General features: G+C 40.3%; 1 protein-coding gene across 3 annotated transcripts; it reads right to left on the bottom strand.

The window, feature by feature from the left end:
* Positions 1 to 3260: 3260 nt before the first annotated feature.
* Positions 3261 to 15591, bottom strand: LOC129594981 (uncharacterized). 3 transcript variants are annotated; one of them, XM_055491866.1, is made up of 6 exons: positions 14701 to 15591; positions 11326 to 11379; positions 10201 to 10661; positions 6776 to 6874; positions 4383 to 5108; positions 3261 to 3786 (listed from the first exon to the last, which is right to left on the bottom strand). In XM_055491866.1, exons 3-6 carry the CDS (start codon positions 10486 to 10488, stop codon positions 3616 to 3618), a joined length of 1284 nt encoding a protein of 427 aa, XP_055347841.1. In that variant the 5' UTR covers positions 10489 to 10661; positions 11326 to 11379; positions 14701 to 15591; the 3' UTR covers positions 3261 to 3615. The 3 variants fall into 3 exon arrangements, with proteins under 3 accessions (XP_055347841.1, XP_055347840.1, XP_055347839.1); XM_055491865.1 differs by having other exon boundaries at positions 10201 to 11379; XM_055491864.1 differs by lacking the exon at positions 10201 to 10661 and having other exon boundaries at positions 6821 to 6874; positions 14701 to 15588.
* Positions 15592 to 16639: the final 1048 nt, after the last annotated feature.

Genomic DNA, 16639 nt, shown 5'->3' with positions numbered 1-16639 from the left:
AGTGGCCGCGGACCACAAGAAACGCGGAGGCGAAGCCGAGGCTGTTTCTTGTATAATATATTTACCGAATGGCGAGCGTTTTTGTACCGGCTATCTCAAAGTGGTCAACAGCGCCCGAAGATGAGGCGTTTATGGTTAGCAAAGATTTTTTAACAGGCACGCTACCACTGCGCAACACTCGTAGGCGCAACTGCGCAAGTATGGCACCCATTTCTTGCTTCTGCGGATACAGACATCTTTACTTCCGGGCATCATTTAACCACTGCATAAGAGTGGAGTATGTATTAGACACTGCGTATCACGCATACTTCTATGCAAATACAAGACGTTTTTTTTAAAGTTTTTTTACCGCGGTGAAAATTTTGCAGGATTTCTGAATCAATTTATTTGAAATGTACTTTGTATTTGATGGACGTAAGACTAACAAGAGCACTATTTCCCTCTCCAAATTCAGAAAATCTAAGTTTTTGTAGAAAGATAGGAGACTACTGTGGTATAATGAAAACTATATAATAAAAAAATATATACTAGAAAAGTGCACTCGCTTTGGGCGGGCACTGCATGACCTAAGCTTAGCAGGAATGCATTGTAAATAACTTAGATTTAGACTGTTGCCGGTACCGGGGGATTATACTATGTTTGCAATTATCGTATTTAGCGCTGTTTACAGTATTTTAATCCTTAGAGAGCTACAGCAGTAGAGATAGCAGAATGGATGTTATGAAGCACAAAAAACCTATAACCGGTAAAAGCGCGCGGACAAATGAAGATTTCGATGTTCTTAGAACCGCCAAAATTTTGACAGGCTAATATTTTAGGGAAAGTGACCCGGTACATAGCACAAAATTCGTGTGCATGCACCAAAATTTTTGATTTGTTGTAGGTCGAGTTTTCACTCAAATACACGTATCGGCATTGACTCATAGCAGTGTATAGGTGAGTGGTTTGTATACACTGGCGCGAAAACCGCAATAACTTACCAACTGGATGTTGAGCGCAGAAACAGTTTGACGCCAATGTATACAAATCACGTGGCCTTAAAGTGTCATAAAATGATGCAAAAAAGTGTTTAGGAATGCGTGAAAGCGAAAAATTTCACACATACATGAATCAGTACCGTGTAGCGGCATTGAATAGCAATATTCGACTCACATTTCTACACTCAGACAATGAGTTCTCTAATTTCGAGCACACCTGGTAACTTCTCGGTAATAATGTTTTCCTTTTCGCAGCAATAATTTAAACCAGACGTAACTTTCCTATTATTGTGACTATTTTTCTTATTGTTCTCTTCTTGGTGATGCACTGTCAACTCTGGTGTGAATTTCCGTGTTACTGTAAGACGGACAGGTCATGTTAAAATACATCATTTACCTGTTGAACTGTTATCTCACCATTCTTGCCAAGGGGGAAAGGGGGCAGGGGAAAGAGGTCGAGGAGCAAGAATTTTTGAGAAACAATCCTGCAGGTCACAGTCGCCATGTTAAAAAAAACTTGGATCGAAGGCAACTTACACTGCATATGGGCCAAACTACGAGTCTACGACTGACGTTCTTCTAATAAGCCGACGGATGGCTGTGCCTTTTTAGAGGCATGCTTGACGACAGGTTCGAAACTGTATCTTTTAGGAAAAGGTCAACTGGTATAAGTTAGCCTGATTTAATTTCGCCGTGTGCGTTACATCGCACAGCAAGTGTGATATTTAGTGTGATATTTACGTACCACACCCTGTAGGACAATCTCATCGAGCGGCTAAAGTATTCGAAAAATTTTTTAGAAGAATGTCTGTATGGTGACAGAAAGGGCATCGATACTAAAAAAAAGACAACCGCTGTCATAAGCCGTCAGTACAAAAGGCTTCTGTGCCCCTCCCTTTTTATGATACAAGTGTGGCGGTGACCGACGGACGGACACCAACAATTACATTAGATGTAAGTGTATACGGCCACCGCGCAAGCGTACATTTGATAACAAAGGCAACCGCGCATATGTGCATTAGCGGCGGAGACCGACGGACGGACACCACATTTTCCATAATCACTGAACATGAAAGACCTTCGCTACGCTTCGGTCGACTATATACTAAAAAACTAATTGCGAAGGTTAACCGTCGGGTGTGGCCAAACAATTATTATTTTAGCAATGTAAATCTATACATAACATTTCATAGTAAGGTACGTACTGTTACTATGAATTATTGGCAGAATGGCAGTTACCATAATAATTATTATTTTAATTTTGGGACAACTGGATTCTTGGACCTCCACTTTTCATGCAGACATTACTTAAAAAGCGCTTACAGTCGCTTTTTTCATTGCGCTTAAGTGGTGTATCATGAATTTGCATTGTAATAGTAAGTATGCTATGTACTCATTTCATTTAATTGTTGTTTTATAAAAAACAGTAAGCGATTACAAAATATGTTATCCAGCAGTTTATATCAGATACTGTAATGTACAGTTCCTGTTGCGAATGCCGGTTGGAGCAGAATGTATTCAGTATTCTACCATACATGTCTGTGCGGTCTAGCCAGTGCCCAGTGGTACCTATTGGTACCTAATAGGCACCTAAGTACAACTTCTTGCCAACAACTAAAGAATACTACTGCATTCGATTTTTAATAGGCAGCACTGCCCGCAGCAGCCATCAAAATAACAGAGAGTGCTGATATACAAATTCATATTTAACACTTTAACATCGAAAACAACCAAAATCTAATATGTATAACTCACTCACCTAGCGATTTCGCTCACTGGGCAGTGGTGATAGCTCGGTCACCCATACATGTCTAGCGATTATATTCACTGGGCAGTTTTGCCACTTAGTTCGGTCACTTACCCATCTAGTGAGTTTTCTTGCTGGATAGTGCAACAGTGACGTGGATATATTCCATTACTGTATCATTATTATTCCATTTATTCTCATTATCAGTATAAGTGCAGCCGTTTTTTGGATCGCATTAGTGTTCAACACTTGTTACTGTATTTATTTGATACTGTATTTATTTATTTTTTTGTATTTAGGGTGTTAAGTACTGTATCCATGTAACTTTTTGCTAAGTGTCCTTGAAAGTGGGTGGATGGGATGGCTTGCGTCATCGTGCCGGCAAGGTTCCGGTCTAACGAATTTAAATACAAAAATCATGCGACCCAGTTCTGAATCGAGGCCAATTTTTGGCGTTGTCAGTTTTTTAAAAAAATGTATCGGTTACTGAGGTCTAGGAAATATGGGGCGCCGCGCGTAGTACAGATCTTGTACTTTATAACATTTGGCAAGTTTGCACTTTGCAGCACTTACATTTTAGTCGTAGCTTATAGGCACAGAATCGTATGTCCAAGGACAATTTTTTTAAAATGACGATGTGCTTTAGCTTTTACGCTCATAGATCAAGTGGTTATCCACAGGAACATTGGTGAAACAAAAAATCACGGGTTACATCAGTGGCTAAACAAAAAGTCACGCGTTACATTTCTTCAACATCTGGGTAATCCACTTCGTCTAATCTCTTACGGCTTACCGATACATTGCTTGGTTTTGTGCTTAGTCATACAATGGTTTGCGATTTCTAAAGTCTACATATAGATTAAAAATTACCTATGAATAATTGATTTTATGTTAATATTTATGGCATGCAGCTTTGTGGGGCCAGTTGTCAGCCATGTGCCACTGCAGAACAAACAAGGTCAATTTTCTCAGCGATTCCAAAGGGACATTCTCCCAGGGAAAATCTGTAGTCACCGAAATCCTGGCAAATCTTGGGTCACCGGGTTGCCATTGATTTAGTACCTAAAAGCGCGATTTCGTTACGGGTTGAAGAAAACTTTTTTATCGAACATTACAAGTCATACAATTTTTTCCTCTAAAAAATTGTAAGGCCTTGCTCGTTCGTTACGTTGCTTGTAAGCGTAAGCTTGTCCTTTCGGCTGCCATTATGCCATACAAAATTTCACTGCGACTAGTGAGCCGATTCGGTCATCTTAGATTGCAGGTTTAAGTACAATATACGTCGGAAGTCGATCAAAGCTGACATTGTGAGCAATGGTGAGCGGGCGCACTACAGATCTGTACAAGCTGCTCGCTGTTCCTTTCAAGTTTCTGCGTTAATTTCATTTTTTCCTCGCTAAAATCAAAATATTACAGTTAAACAAAGGGACACGAGAATATCTGAACAAATTTGAAAACAGCAGAAATAAGGTAGGAAGGTTGTTTATTCGAAAACAAATATTGTGCTACTGCAGTACTAGTACTTCCCTTCTGTCACCAAGCGGCAGGCAGCACTAATTTGCGTAAGCGAACCGTAGTTAATTGTTTGAATTATTTCAAAAAGACTAGGAAATCCGATTTACCTAGTCGTATACTAATAATAGTAATTTAGACTGTACCCGTAACACCACAGGTGTCGCCGAGGCTGCGCTCTCTAGCCGGTTTAGCAGTAATGGAAGATGCTCTTGATGCATCGGGGGGCATCCCTTTTCCAGCACATCTAGCGCCGATTCCAGTTGTTGTTCGTTAATGGTGTTTATCACGCATTTGTTCACAAGAACCTCTGCAGCCAGATCCAATAAGTCCAGACCTACGCTACCTGTTCCCCTTGTTAATATGCAAGAACAGGCTTCTGCGTCTACATAAGGCAACCCGTACATGCGTACATTGTCCAGCACGAATATGTTGCAGATATCGCGCAGTGTGGAGCGAAATTTTAGCACAAGAGCGTCGGAAAAGGCTACAATATCATCAGCCCACACATCGCACTGCGATAGCACGATTTTAATAAGTCGTATGCTTTTAACTTTCAGCAAACTGAATAGGGTTTGCAGCGAACAATGAACTTTCTCGCATTGGCAGTGGTGACACTGAAAAATTATTGTCTTTGTGCACCGTGTAACGCAACGGTCCACTGCTATGGCAAAATCGTCAGGCCAATATGAACACACTTCCATTTTCACAGGTAGCTGGCAGGATACTGAAATGTGGTGCCACGTTTTGCAAACCAGTTGGCACCGTATCCGATCGCGTAATTCCAGAAAGGAAAATATATGGCTGATGGATTCTAACGGCAAAATTGTGTTGACGCATGGAAGGTTGCCGGTAATGGTTGATTTTTTGCCCTAATAAAACAGTCAGAGGGCCAGATTAAAAAAAGATTATTGCAGAATGAAACATTTACTGGCCGTTATTGTTTTGCCGGTTAAAGGTTTGTGACCCGGATACATGGTCTCGAATTCGTGTGGATGCACGAGGACTTTCGCTTTCGTTTACAGATACTCCCAAACACATTTTGTACATTGCTGTAAATATTGTGCAGCCAAATGATTTGTATATCCGGGCCACTTCCCTTAACGACAAATTCGTGTAGTGGGACGTCTTATCTGTCCGGCGGGTTTTGTTGCTACATACACAGTCGGTGTGCAGTATAAAAAAGTTCGGCCAGTGACTTATATAAGGCGTGGCGGTGACCGACGTGGCTAGGTAAGATTCACATAATCATAAACACAACTCATAAAACATAAACATAAAACATAATTCATAAGCATAAATCATAAACATAACTCATAACGTTACTCATAAAACTGTACTTGCTCATAAAGGCTGACAGCTTACTTAAAATAATTGATTTTTATGCTACTGGTATGTTGTTTTCTTAACGTGTTGTTTCATGCACTATACACCTTAATGATGATACACCTTGGCCATGAAACAAGCAATAAAAATCCAGTAAATCAAAAATCCAGTAAATTGCTAAATTTCTAGTTCCCGCAAATTTATCAGCATATACCCATCAAGTTGTTGTACGGGACCCGATAAGTAAGCGGATGACCGAGCTATCGGTACTGTCCAGTGCAGAGAGCACTTTAGGCGAACGGAGTGACCGAGCAACCGATACTGTCCAGTGTACAGGACCCGTTACGTGAGCGGTTGACCGAGCAGCCGGTACTGTCCTGCGCACAGATCCCGTCAGGTGAAAGAGTGACTGAACTGCCGGTACTGTCCAGTTTACGCAGACCGCTAGGTGAACGGGGGACCAAGCTGGCGCACAGATCCCGTTAAATGAACGAGTGACCGAGCTTTCACTACCCAGATTCATCAGGTCGAGCTTCACAGAACCATGAACTGAGTTAAGTGAGAATTTATGATCATTTGAGAGAATCACCAACTGATTAACACAATCATATGCAAAAATAAAATCCGTTTTTTGCACTTATACGATGTACCGATTATGTTTCGACGAAATATGTTATTCTAATAAATGTTCATTGAAAACTAAATAAAATGGCCGTTGACTACAAGAAACGCGGAGGCGAAGCCGAGGTTGTTTCTTGTACTGTATAATGCACTGTATTCCCAACATAAGCACCGGTATGTACATGGTTCAAGCTGCCGACCATCTACTCGTAGGCAAGTGAAAGCCGCGTGCAGTGGTCACTGCCAACGCTTCATTATCAACTTTCAGAATTGAACATTTTCTGATTTTGATATTGCTAATCAGCAAAAGAAATTTGTTATGTTTTATGATTATGATTATGTGAATCTTACCTAGCCGACCGGGCTAGACCGACGTATGGACACCATACTTTCCACTACCACTGAGCACAGTAAACCTTAGCTATACTTCGGTCGAATGAATTTAACAAAAATCCCGACTGGGACAGAGACTCCACAATGTTTTGCAACGGTGAATAATATTTCGTAAATCCAAATAATAATATCGAAAAAAAAGATCGTACTAAAGTTTATTTATACCTGCTTAGCACCACTGCCACCACATATACAATACCTGCTCAAAACCAGAATGTAGAAAAATCATCTGAGGTGCAAATACCTGAGGATTCTCGCGATTATGTAAACGGTTAGCCATTGTCCGGAAGATCTTGGCCTTTGGAATAAAAACAGTTTGGGTTATTCTCGTATAAAAAAATTTGAAAATAAATAGACCGCATTCATACTACGATTTCCTTTACGGATATCACATGTTGTCCAAAAACGTATCGGAACTGCAAAATTTATTTGCTAAAGCCTTTAGCGCTTCTTTAACTTTTGAGTGTACATACATGGGAATCTTTAAGTAAATAACCTGCCTCCATTTTAGCTGTCGATATTTGCGTTCTGGGACAGCAAACATAATTGCATGCCCGCTTATAGTGAGCTCACGTAAAGGTATATGAGTTCATCTGGATAGATGAGAACTTGGGCTTGAAAACTGCCAACAGCCACCCTTTAAAGTATTGTTAATTTTGAGCAAAAAACGTGCTCTCGGATGTCCGAGTAACGACAACAGCACAATTTGACATGAAGTCAACACAACCGCACGGTGCATGTTTGCTGTGGTCCACACAATATCAGAATGTACAAGACCGAATCAAAATTTCCAGTTTCCTGATGTAATCACTAGTCATAGACGGATGCGCAAAATGCGCGGAATAACTAAATTAGCACTTGCTTTAATTAAAGACTTTCAATGTGAAAAGTAATCAAAAGTTAACAAATTTAGTTGTATGGATAGTTCTGTTAAGATTTATCCCCATTTTCTGTTACATTCTTAGCGCATATTCAACAGCATACGATAAATCAACCAGTACAAAAGCAGGAAAATGCTAAAGGCTGTCGTTGAACTAACATGCGAAACCGGATATAAGTAAGATACCGCCTGTTCTGGTTCAATTAGTTTAAAAGGAACAAAATCCAATTCCAATGCCCCTTTTGATACTGGATGAGTTCATCTTCTCGTCAAATATTTTTAGTTAATTTACTTCTTAGTTCATCTTCTACTCTAACTATTTGACTTGACTTGACAGTCCGTCGCTTGTATCCGATGCAACCAGTTAAACCAGGATAAACCAGGATAATTTGTTGTTTTTACTGGAATTTCTAGCGATATTTGCGATAAAATCCCTTGCTGGCTTCCACCTTTGCGCGAACAGTTCGATTATACTCGTAGTCCGATTTGCCTCTGAGTAACGCAGGCTACGATCAAACGCCGGACCTTGCCGTACTACGGACCGTTCTGTACGTACTAGTACTACCAGTACGTACCTGTGAAAAAATTATATGTGTTCCACAAATTTTGTAGATTTCTGGCTTTGTAGACTGCGTTAGAGCTTCGTTCATCACTTTATTGTACTAAATTTGAAATTTCGAAGAAGGTGGCAAATTAAAGGTTCGGAAATCCGTAAAATGAACGTTGATGGGTACTATTCTCGAAATACAGTTTAATTGTTTACAGATAAAATAATATATTATACTTTTTCCTTTAAGACTTTGTTGCTAAAAAAAAGTGACCTGGCACATGGCATCATTTTCGTGCACATGTGCGAAAAATTTCACTTTCGCGCACTCCCATGCAATTTTTTGCACTGTTTCAAGGCATTCTGTACCAGATACCTAGGTATATAGTATCTGGTACGATATACACAAATTAGCTAATTTGTATATATCGGCGGGAAAACCGTTTGTGTGCATAATATCAGGTTGTAGAATTATGGCTGTAAGAAAACACAAAAAGTTTGGACGCATTCACTTTTACCTAAAGTGTCATTACAGACCAACCTTTTCCAAATTTTGCACACATTTTCAGAAGCTTCTCTAAAGACTGATCTCTTTCAGATTTTCAAAATGCATATGGGCATGAAGACTGTTGGTACACGGAATACCCGATTCCATTCAACCATGTTTTCGAAATTTGTAAAGTAAATTTCAAAAATTAATTTAGAATTTTAAAAAATGGTGGAATGCTGGTTCGGTCAAAAGCAAATTTGCCGGAAGATTGGACCATAAATAACGAAATCTTTGGCCCGGTACTTCCGTTTTTTTCATATTTCTTCAACTCTAGTAAACCTTTCATATTTTTATCACCTGGGGCTAAAATTTTCTAACAAAAATATCTGAAATGAATAGTTTTCATAGTAAAACTTCGCCCATGCATGCATTTCGAAGCATAAACTTCAAAAATTTCCATAAAATGCCAAAACTAAGAACAAAAAGTGGAGTGGGTGCAGTGCAATAAAACCGCTCTTTCACTTTTACAACCTTAAGAAGTTTCAAATTCCACTGTTTTTAATTTTGTTCTGATGACACAGAAATGTGAAACCAAATCAAAAAAACACGTGCTATCAGCAGAAGGTATTCTTGCAGCACGCCACAGGGGGATGGTGTCAGTGACATGACCGGTAAAGAAAAATATGAAGCCGCATACATAAAGTGACCGAAATATGAGAAAAATCGAAGTAGACTTGAGTGCGTTTAATCGAAGTACACACTTTCTCCTAGAAGTACAGTCTGTACACTTGAATGAATACGTTATTTCACTCATAGCTTCCCGGCCACCCGGATACGGCGCGCACAAACGATTTCGCCCAATGTAGCTGTACCCAGATCATTTGGCTACATGATGTTTGTTTGTTTAATGAGCTTATTTCGGTCACTTTATGTATGCGGCTTCATATTTTTTGTTACCGGTCAGGTCACTGACACCATCCGCATGTGGCGCGCTGCAAAAAAACCTGCTGCTGATGGCACGTGTTTGCCCCCAAGGAGGGCCAGCAGTGTCAGTCTGTTTTTACTTTTTAAATTTTGAATCATTTTAGGTAATTTGTACCTGCGCAAGCTCATTGTTATCTGAATTGGCCATTGCCGAATAAAAAGCGGAATGAGCTTAATGTCTACAACAATCAGGGATGTCCTGCACGAGGTTATAGACTAACATGGGAGAAAAGGCTATCACATCAGTGATAGCCTTACATATAAAACATGGCAAACCTAAACAACATTTTTACAGTAAACAGTAATGATCAACATGCAGTTGAAGGAAACGCTTAGTCCATTTTAAATCCGCCCATTTAACCGTATGTCGTAAAACAAACATTGCAAAGCAAGTAAAACAAACGTGTATGGGAGTGCGCAAAAGCGAAAGTTTTCATGCATGTAAGTACTAGTACACGAATTTGGTACCATGTACCGGGTAACTTTCCTTAAGTTGGCTGAAAAATGAAAGCTTAACGAAGTCTATAAGAAGCGACCAAGAAGTGGGAAGGCATTAATTAAAACAGTGTTGTCACTTTACCCAAGCATAATTGCCGAGCTTGAATATAACGTTCATTGTCAGTTCGATTGTTCGAATCGGGTATAGATACAAGCAATGCCATGCAATTTTGCAAGTCGTCGCAACAGAATGGTACGTATTTGGGCAGAAGGAGTATTACTCACCAGTTCTTTAAAATGCGTTTGTGTGAAACAGGGCTCGATGTCGCTGGTAATGTGGATCAAGTAGCCTTCTTCGATCTTTACCAACAAAGCCGTAAAGACATTCCCGTGCGTGCGATTCCACCAATGCAGATCCTCTTGGCTGCACGCACTGGCCAGTTGCAGGAGTGGCCGGCTAAGGTGTACACTATATCTTCGGTACCTTCCCAAATCTAGCAGCGGTCTTTCTCCAAGAAGTTGAATATGCCATCTCCGTACCACCTGGCAGATGTTCTCACCATTGCACTCCATCTCGACAAAAGCAAAGGTCCTGATGGATCCAGCAATGACGGTGGCCGGATGCCAACGCCAAGGCTCCTGCTTGCTGCTGCGGCATAGAACCTCAACCGATTCGCCAGCAGCATAAAAATCAGACGGAGTGGGACCAAAGCAACGGTTAAACGGTACAAAATCGGAATGGTGTTCTGGATAATCGAAGTCAATTATGAAGCCCTTACACCCTTGCACTTATACGATGTACCGATTATGTTTCGACGAAATATGTTATTCTAATAAATGTTCATTGAAAACTAAATAAAATGGCCGTTGACTACAAGAAACGCGGAGGCGAAGCCGAGGTTGTTTCTTGTACTGTATAATGCACTGTATTCCCAACATAAGCACCGGTATGTACATGGTTCAAGCTGCCGACCATCTACTCGTAGGCAAGTGAAAGCCGCGTGCAGTGGTCACTGCCAACGCTTCATTATCAACTTTCAGAATTGAACATTTTCTGATTTTGATATTGCTAATCAGCAAAAGAAATTTGTTATGTTTTATGATTATGATTATGTGAATCTTACCTAGCCGACCGGGCTAGACCGACGTATGGACACCATACTTTCCACTACCACTGAGCACAGTAAACCTTAGCTATACTTCGGTCGAATGAATTTAACAAAAATCCCGACTGGGACAGAGACTCCACAATGTTTTGCAACGGTGAATAATATTTCGTAAATCCAAATAATAATATCGAAAAAAAAGATCGTACTAAAGTTTATTTATACCTGCTTAGCACCACTGCCACCACATATACAATACCTGCTCAAAACCAGAATGTAGAAAAATCATCTGAGGTGCAAATACCTGAGGATTCTCGCGATTATGTAAACGGTTAGCCATTGTCCGGAAGATCTTGGCCTTTGGAATAAAAACAGTTTGGGTTATTCTCGTATAAAAAAATTTGAAAATAAATAGACCGCATTCATACTACGATTTCCTTTACGGATATCACATGTTGTCCAAAACGTATCGGAACTGCAAAATTTATTTGCTAAAGCCTTTAGCGCTTCTTTAACTTTTGAGTGTACATACATGGGAATCTTTAAGTAAATAACCTGCCTCCATTTTAGCTGTCGATATTTGCGTTCTGGGACAGCAAACATAATTGCATGCCCGCTTATAGTGAGCTCACGTAAAGGTATATGAGTTCATCTGGATAGATGAGAACTTGGGCTTGAAAACTGCCAACAGCCACCCTTTAAAGTATTGTTAATTTTGAGCAAAAACGTGCTCTCGGATGTCCGAGTAACGACAACAGCACAATTTGACATGAAGTCAACACAACCGCACGGTGCATGTTTGCTGTGGTCCACACAATATCAGAATGTACAAGACCGAATCAAAATTTCCAGTTTCCTGATGTAATCACTAGTCATAGACGGATGCGCAAAATGCGCGGAATAACTAAATTAGCACTTGCTTTAATTAAAGACTTTCAATGTGAAAAGTAATCAAAAGTTAACAAATTTAGTTGTATGGATAGTTCTGTTAAGATTTATCCCCATTTTCTGTTACATTCTTAGCGCATATTCAACAGCATACGATAAATCAACCAGTACAAAAGCAGGAAAATGCTAAAGGCTGTCGTTGAACTAACATGCGAAACCGGATATAAGTAAGATACCGCCTGTTCTGGTTCAATTAGTTTAAAAGGAACAAAATCCAATTCCAATGCCCCTTTTGATACTGGATGAGTTCATCTTCTCGTCAAATATTTTTAGTTAATTTACTTCTTAGTTCATCTTCTACTCTAACTATTTGACTTGACTTGACAGTCCGTCGCTTGTATCCGATGCAACCAGTTAAACCAGGATAAACCAGGATAATTTGTTGTTTTTACTGGAATTTCTAGCGATATTTGCGATAAAATCCCTTGCTGGCTTCCACCTTTGCGCGAACAGTTCGATTATACTCGTAGTCCGATTTGCCTCTGAGTAACGCAGGCTACGATCAAACGCCGGACCTTGCCGTACTACGGACCGTTCTGTACGTACTAGTACTACCAGTACGTACCTGTGAAAAAATTATATGTGTTCCACAAATTTTGTAGATTTCTGGCTTTGTAGACTGCGTTAGAGCTTCGTTCATCACTTTATTGTACTAAATTTGAAATTTCGAAGAAGGTGGCAAATTAAAGGTTCGGAAATCCGTAAAATGAACGTTGATGGGTACTATTCTCGAAATACAGTTTAATTGTTTACAGATAAAATAATATATTATACTTTTTCCTTTAAGACTTTGTTGCTAAAAAAAAGTGACCTGGCACATGGCATCATTTTCGTGCACATGTGCGAAAAATTTCACTTTCGCGCACTCCCATGCAATTTTTTGCACTGTTTCAAGGCATTCTGTACCAGATACCTAGGTATATAGTATCTGGTACGATATACACAAATTAGCTAATTTGTATATATCGGCGGGAAAACCGTTTGTGTGCATAATATCAGGTTGTAGAATTATGGCTGTAAGAAAACACAAAAAGTTTGGACGCATTCACTTTTACCTAAAGTGTCATTACAGACCAACCTTTTCCAAATTTTGCACACATTTTCAGAAGCTTCTCTAAAGACTGATCTCTTTCAGATTTTCAAAATGCATATGGGCATGAAGACTGTTGGTACACGGAATACCCGATTCCATTCAACCATGTTTTCGAAATTTGTAAAGTAAATTTCAAAAATTAATTTAGAATTTTAAAAATGGTGGAATGCTGGTTCGGTCAAAAGCAAATTTGCCGGAAGATTGGACCATAAATAACGAAATCTTTGGCCCGGTACTTCCGTTTTTTTCATATTTCTTCAACTCTAGTAAACCTTTCATATTTTTATCACCTGGGGCTAAAATTTTCTAACAAAAATATCTGAAATGAATAGTTTTCATAGTAAAACTTCGCCCATGCATGCATTTCGAAGCATAAACTTCAAAAATTTCCATAAAATGCCAAAACTAAGAACAAAAAGTGGAGTGGGTGCAGTGCAATAAAACCGCTCTTTCACTTTTACAACCTTAAGAAGTTTCAAATTCCACTGTTTTAATTTTGTTCTGATGACACAGAAATGTGAAACCAAATCAAAAAAACACGTGCTATCAGCAGAAGGTATTCTTGCAGCACGCCACAGGGGATGGTGTCAGTGACATGACCGGTAAAGAAAAATATGAAGCCGCATACATAAAGTGACCGAAATATGAGAAAAATCGAAGTAGACTTGAGTGCGTTTAATCGAAGTACACACTTTCTCCTAGAAGTACAGTCTGTACACTTGAATGAATACGTTATTTCACTCATAGCTTCCCGGCCACCCGGATACGGCGCGCACAAACGATTTCGCCCAATGTAGCTGTACCCAGATCATTTGGCTACAGGATGTTTGTTTGTTTAATGAGCTTATTTCGGTCACTTTATGTATGCGGCTTCATATTTTTTGTTACCGGTCAGGTCACTGACACCATCCGCATGTGGCGCGCTGCAAAAAAACCTGCTGCTGATGGCACGTGTTTGCCCCCAAGGAGGGCCAGCAGTGTCAGTCTGATTTTTACTTTTTAAAATTTTGAATCATTTTAGGTAATTTGTACCTGCGCAAGCTCATTGTTATCTGAATTGGCCATTGCCGAATAAAAGCGGAATGAGCTTAATGTCTACAACAATCAGGGATGTCCTGCACGAGGTTATAGACTAACATAGAGAAAAGGCTATCACATCAGTGATAGCCTTACATATAAAACATGGCAAACCTAAACAACATTTTTACAGTAAACAGTAATGATCAACATGCAGTTGAAGGAAACGCTTAGTCCATTTTAAATCCGCCCATTTAACCGTATGTCGTAAAACAAACATTGCAAAGCAAGTAAAACAAACGTGTATGGGAGTGCGCAAAAGCGAAAGTTTTCATGCATGTAAGTACTAGTACACGAATTTGGTACCATGTACCGGGTAACTTTCCTTAAGTTGGCTGAAAAATGAAAGCTTAACGAAGTCTATAAGAAGCGACCAAGAAGTGGGAAGGCATTAATTAAAACAGTGTTGTCACTTTACCCAAGCATAATTGCCGAGCTTGAATATAACGTTCATTGTCAGTTCGATTGTTCGAATCGGGTATAGATACAAGCAATGCCATGCAATTTTGCAAGTCGTCGCAACAGAATGGTACGTATTTGGGCAGAAGGAGTATTACTCACCAGTTCTTTAAAATGCGTTTGTGTGAAACAGGGCTCGATGTCGCTGGTAATGTGGATCAAGTAGCCTTCTTCGATCTTTACCAACAAAGCCGTAAAGACATTCCCGTGCGTGCGATTCCACCAATGCAGATCCTCTTGGCTGCACGCACTGGCCAGTTGCAGGAGTGGCCGGCTAAGGTGTACACTATATCTTCGGTACCTTCCCAAATCTAGCAGCGGTCTTTCTCCAAGAAGTTGAATATGCCATCTCCGTACCACCTGGCGGATGTTCTCACCATTGCACTCCATCTCGACAAAAGCAAAGGTCCTGATGGATCCAGCAATGACGGTGGCCGGATGCCAACGCCAAGGCTCCTGCTTGCTGCTGCGGCATAGAACCTCAACCGATTCGCCAGCAGCATAAAAATCAGACGGAGTGGGACCAAAGCAACGGTTAAACGGTACAAAATCGGAATGGTGTTCTGGATAATCGAAGTCAATTATGAAGCCCTTCTCAAGCTGAAGAAGATCAGTGATCATCCCTTGACGGAAGGATTTGTCGTTGTCTTGCACGGTAATAGCGCCGTACGACCACACTCTGTCTTTAAACATGTTCTAAATGAAGGTTAGAAACTCTCACAACTAAGCATCAAAGCCGAGATAAAGGTGATTAGCGAGGTGTTTCTGGAGACAGAAACAATCTTTTCGTTCTGGAAATTTTTTGCACGCGCTCGCAAATGCAGAAATAACACCATCGAAATATACCGAATAATGCTTTCCTCCGCTCCAAGAAAATCAATAACAAGCAAGACATCTAGAGCATGCGGCATGACAAATCAAGCGACGGCGAAGCTGTAGACCGGAATTTCAACGGCGTCAAGTACAAACGAGGGATATGTAACAGTATATCGCACACTGAATATAGTACGATATGTATACCGTACGTTATTAAGCTAGAAAAATGCACGTTAGTGACGGTTAGCATGTGTAGCCGGCAGATATATTGGCCTGTTTCTTGTTGGCGAACCCGGCAGGAAAGTGGTTTTGCTCCCATAAATCTGCCGAAATGCACCCACATTTCTGCCGACCCGATCCTATGCATTGCCTATAGGAACTCCAATATATGATATATCAGCCGAACCGGCACAGCAGTGAAATTTGATACCTTTGTTGAGCGCGAGCCGGCAGCAGCACGGCAGCAGCAGCGCCTGCATCATATACACAATACACATACAGCCGCCTAAGCATATTGTACCGCCACTAAACAGGCAGAGAAGCCTGCGCTTTCTCTTGCGCCTTGTCTAATCGTTGCAGGGGAGCGTTTCTGCCGATTATGGATTTATGCACAAACATCATCGCAAAACAAATTGATTTGTTGAATGTATTTAGTTTTTTCAGTTACCATTCTTCTGACGCAAACAAACTGTGAACGGTGTACATTATCATGAGACGGCTTTACTTAAAAATTATCAAACACTTAATACGGCAATAGCCACTATACAAATCAGTTTAGCATGCCTCTACATGCGCGGAAGAAAATTTTACCGAAAAGCCATAAGCCATAAGAACCTTAAATTTTCAACACCTTCAGTGCGTTAAATTCTTCACTACATAGGCAACATTAACATACTGACAGTTTAATTGGCGATGTCATGCGAAATTTGGGCACCCAAAATTAAAAACTATTTTTCATGCAGCGACCAATATATCTGCCGAATTGCACCCACATTTCTGCCGACCCGAAGCTATGCATTGTCTATTAATAGGAATCCAATATATCAGCCGAACAGGGGCAACAGTGAAATTTGATACTGTTCTTTTGTTGAGCGCGAGCCGGCAGGCTGCAGCATGAGATGGAGCTACCAAGGCATATAGCCCCGGTACTAAACAGAGAAAAGTGTCGATTTATTTTAAATGTAAGTAACCAGTTGCCTATTATGATCTGCAGTTTTATCCTGCA

This window comes from Paramacrobiotus metropolitanus, unplaced genomic scaffold (assembly GCF_019649055.1).
Source record: "Paramacrobiotus metropolitanus isolate TYO unplaced genomic scaffold, Prichtersi_v1.0 Parri_scaffold0000073, whole genome shotgun sequence".
Taxonomy (NCBI): Eukaryota; Metazoa; Tardigrada; class Eutardigrada; order Parachela; family Macrobiotidae; genus Paramacrobiotus; species Paramacrobiotus metropolitanus.
The sequence above is the reverse complement of the archived record's forward strand: the minus strand, read 5'-3'. Positions and strand labels throughout refer to the sequence as shown.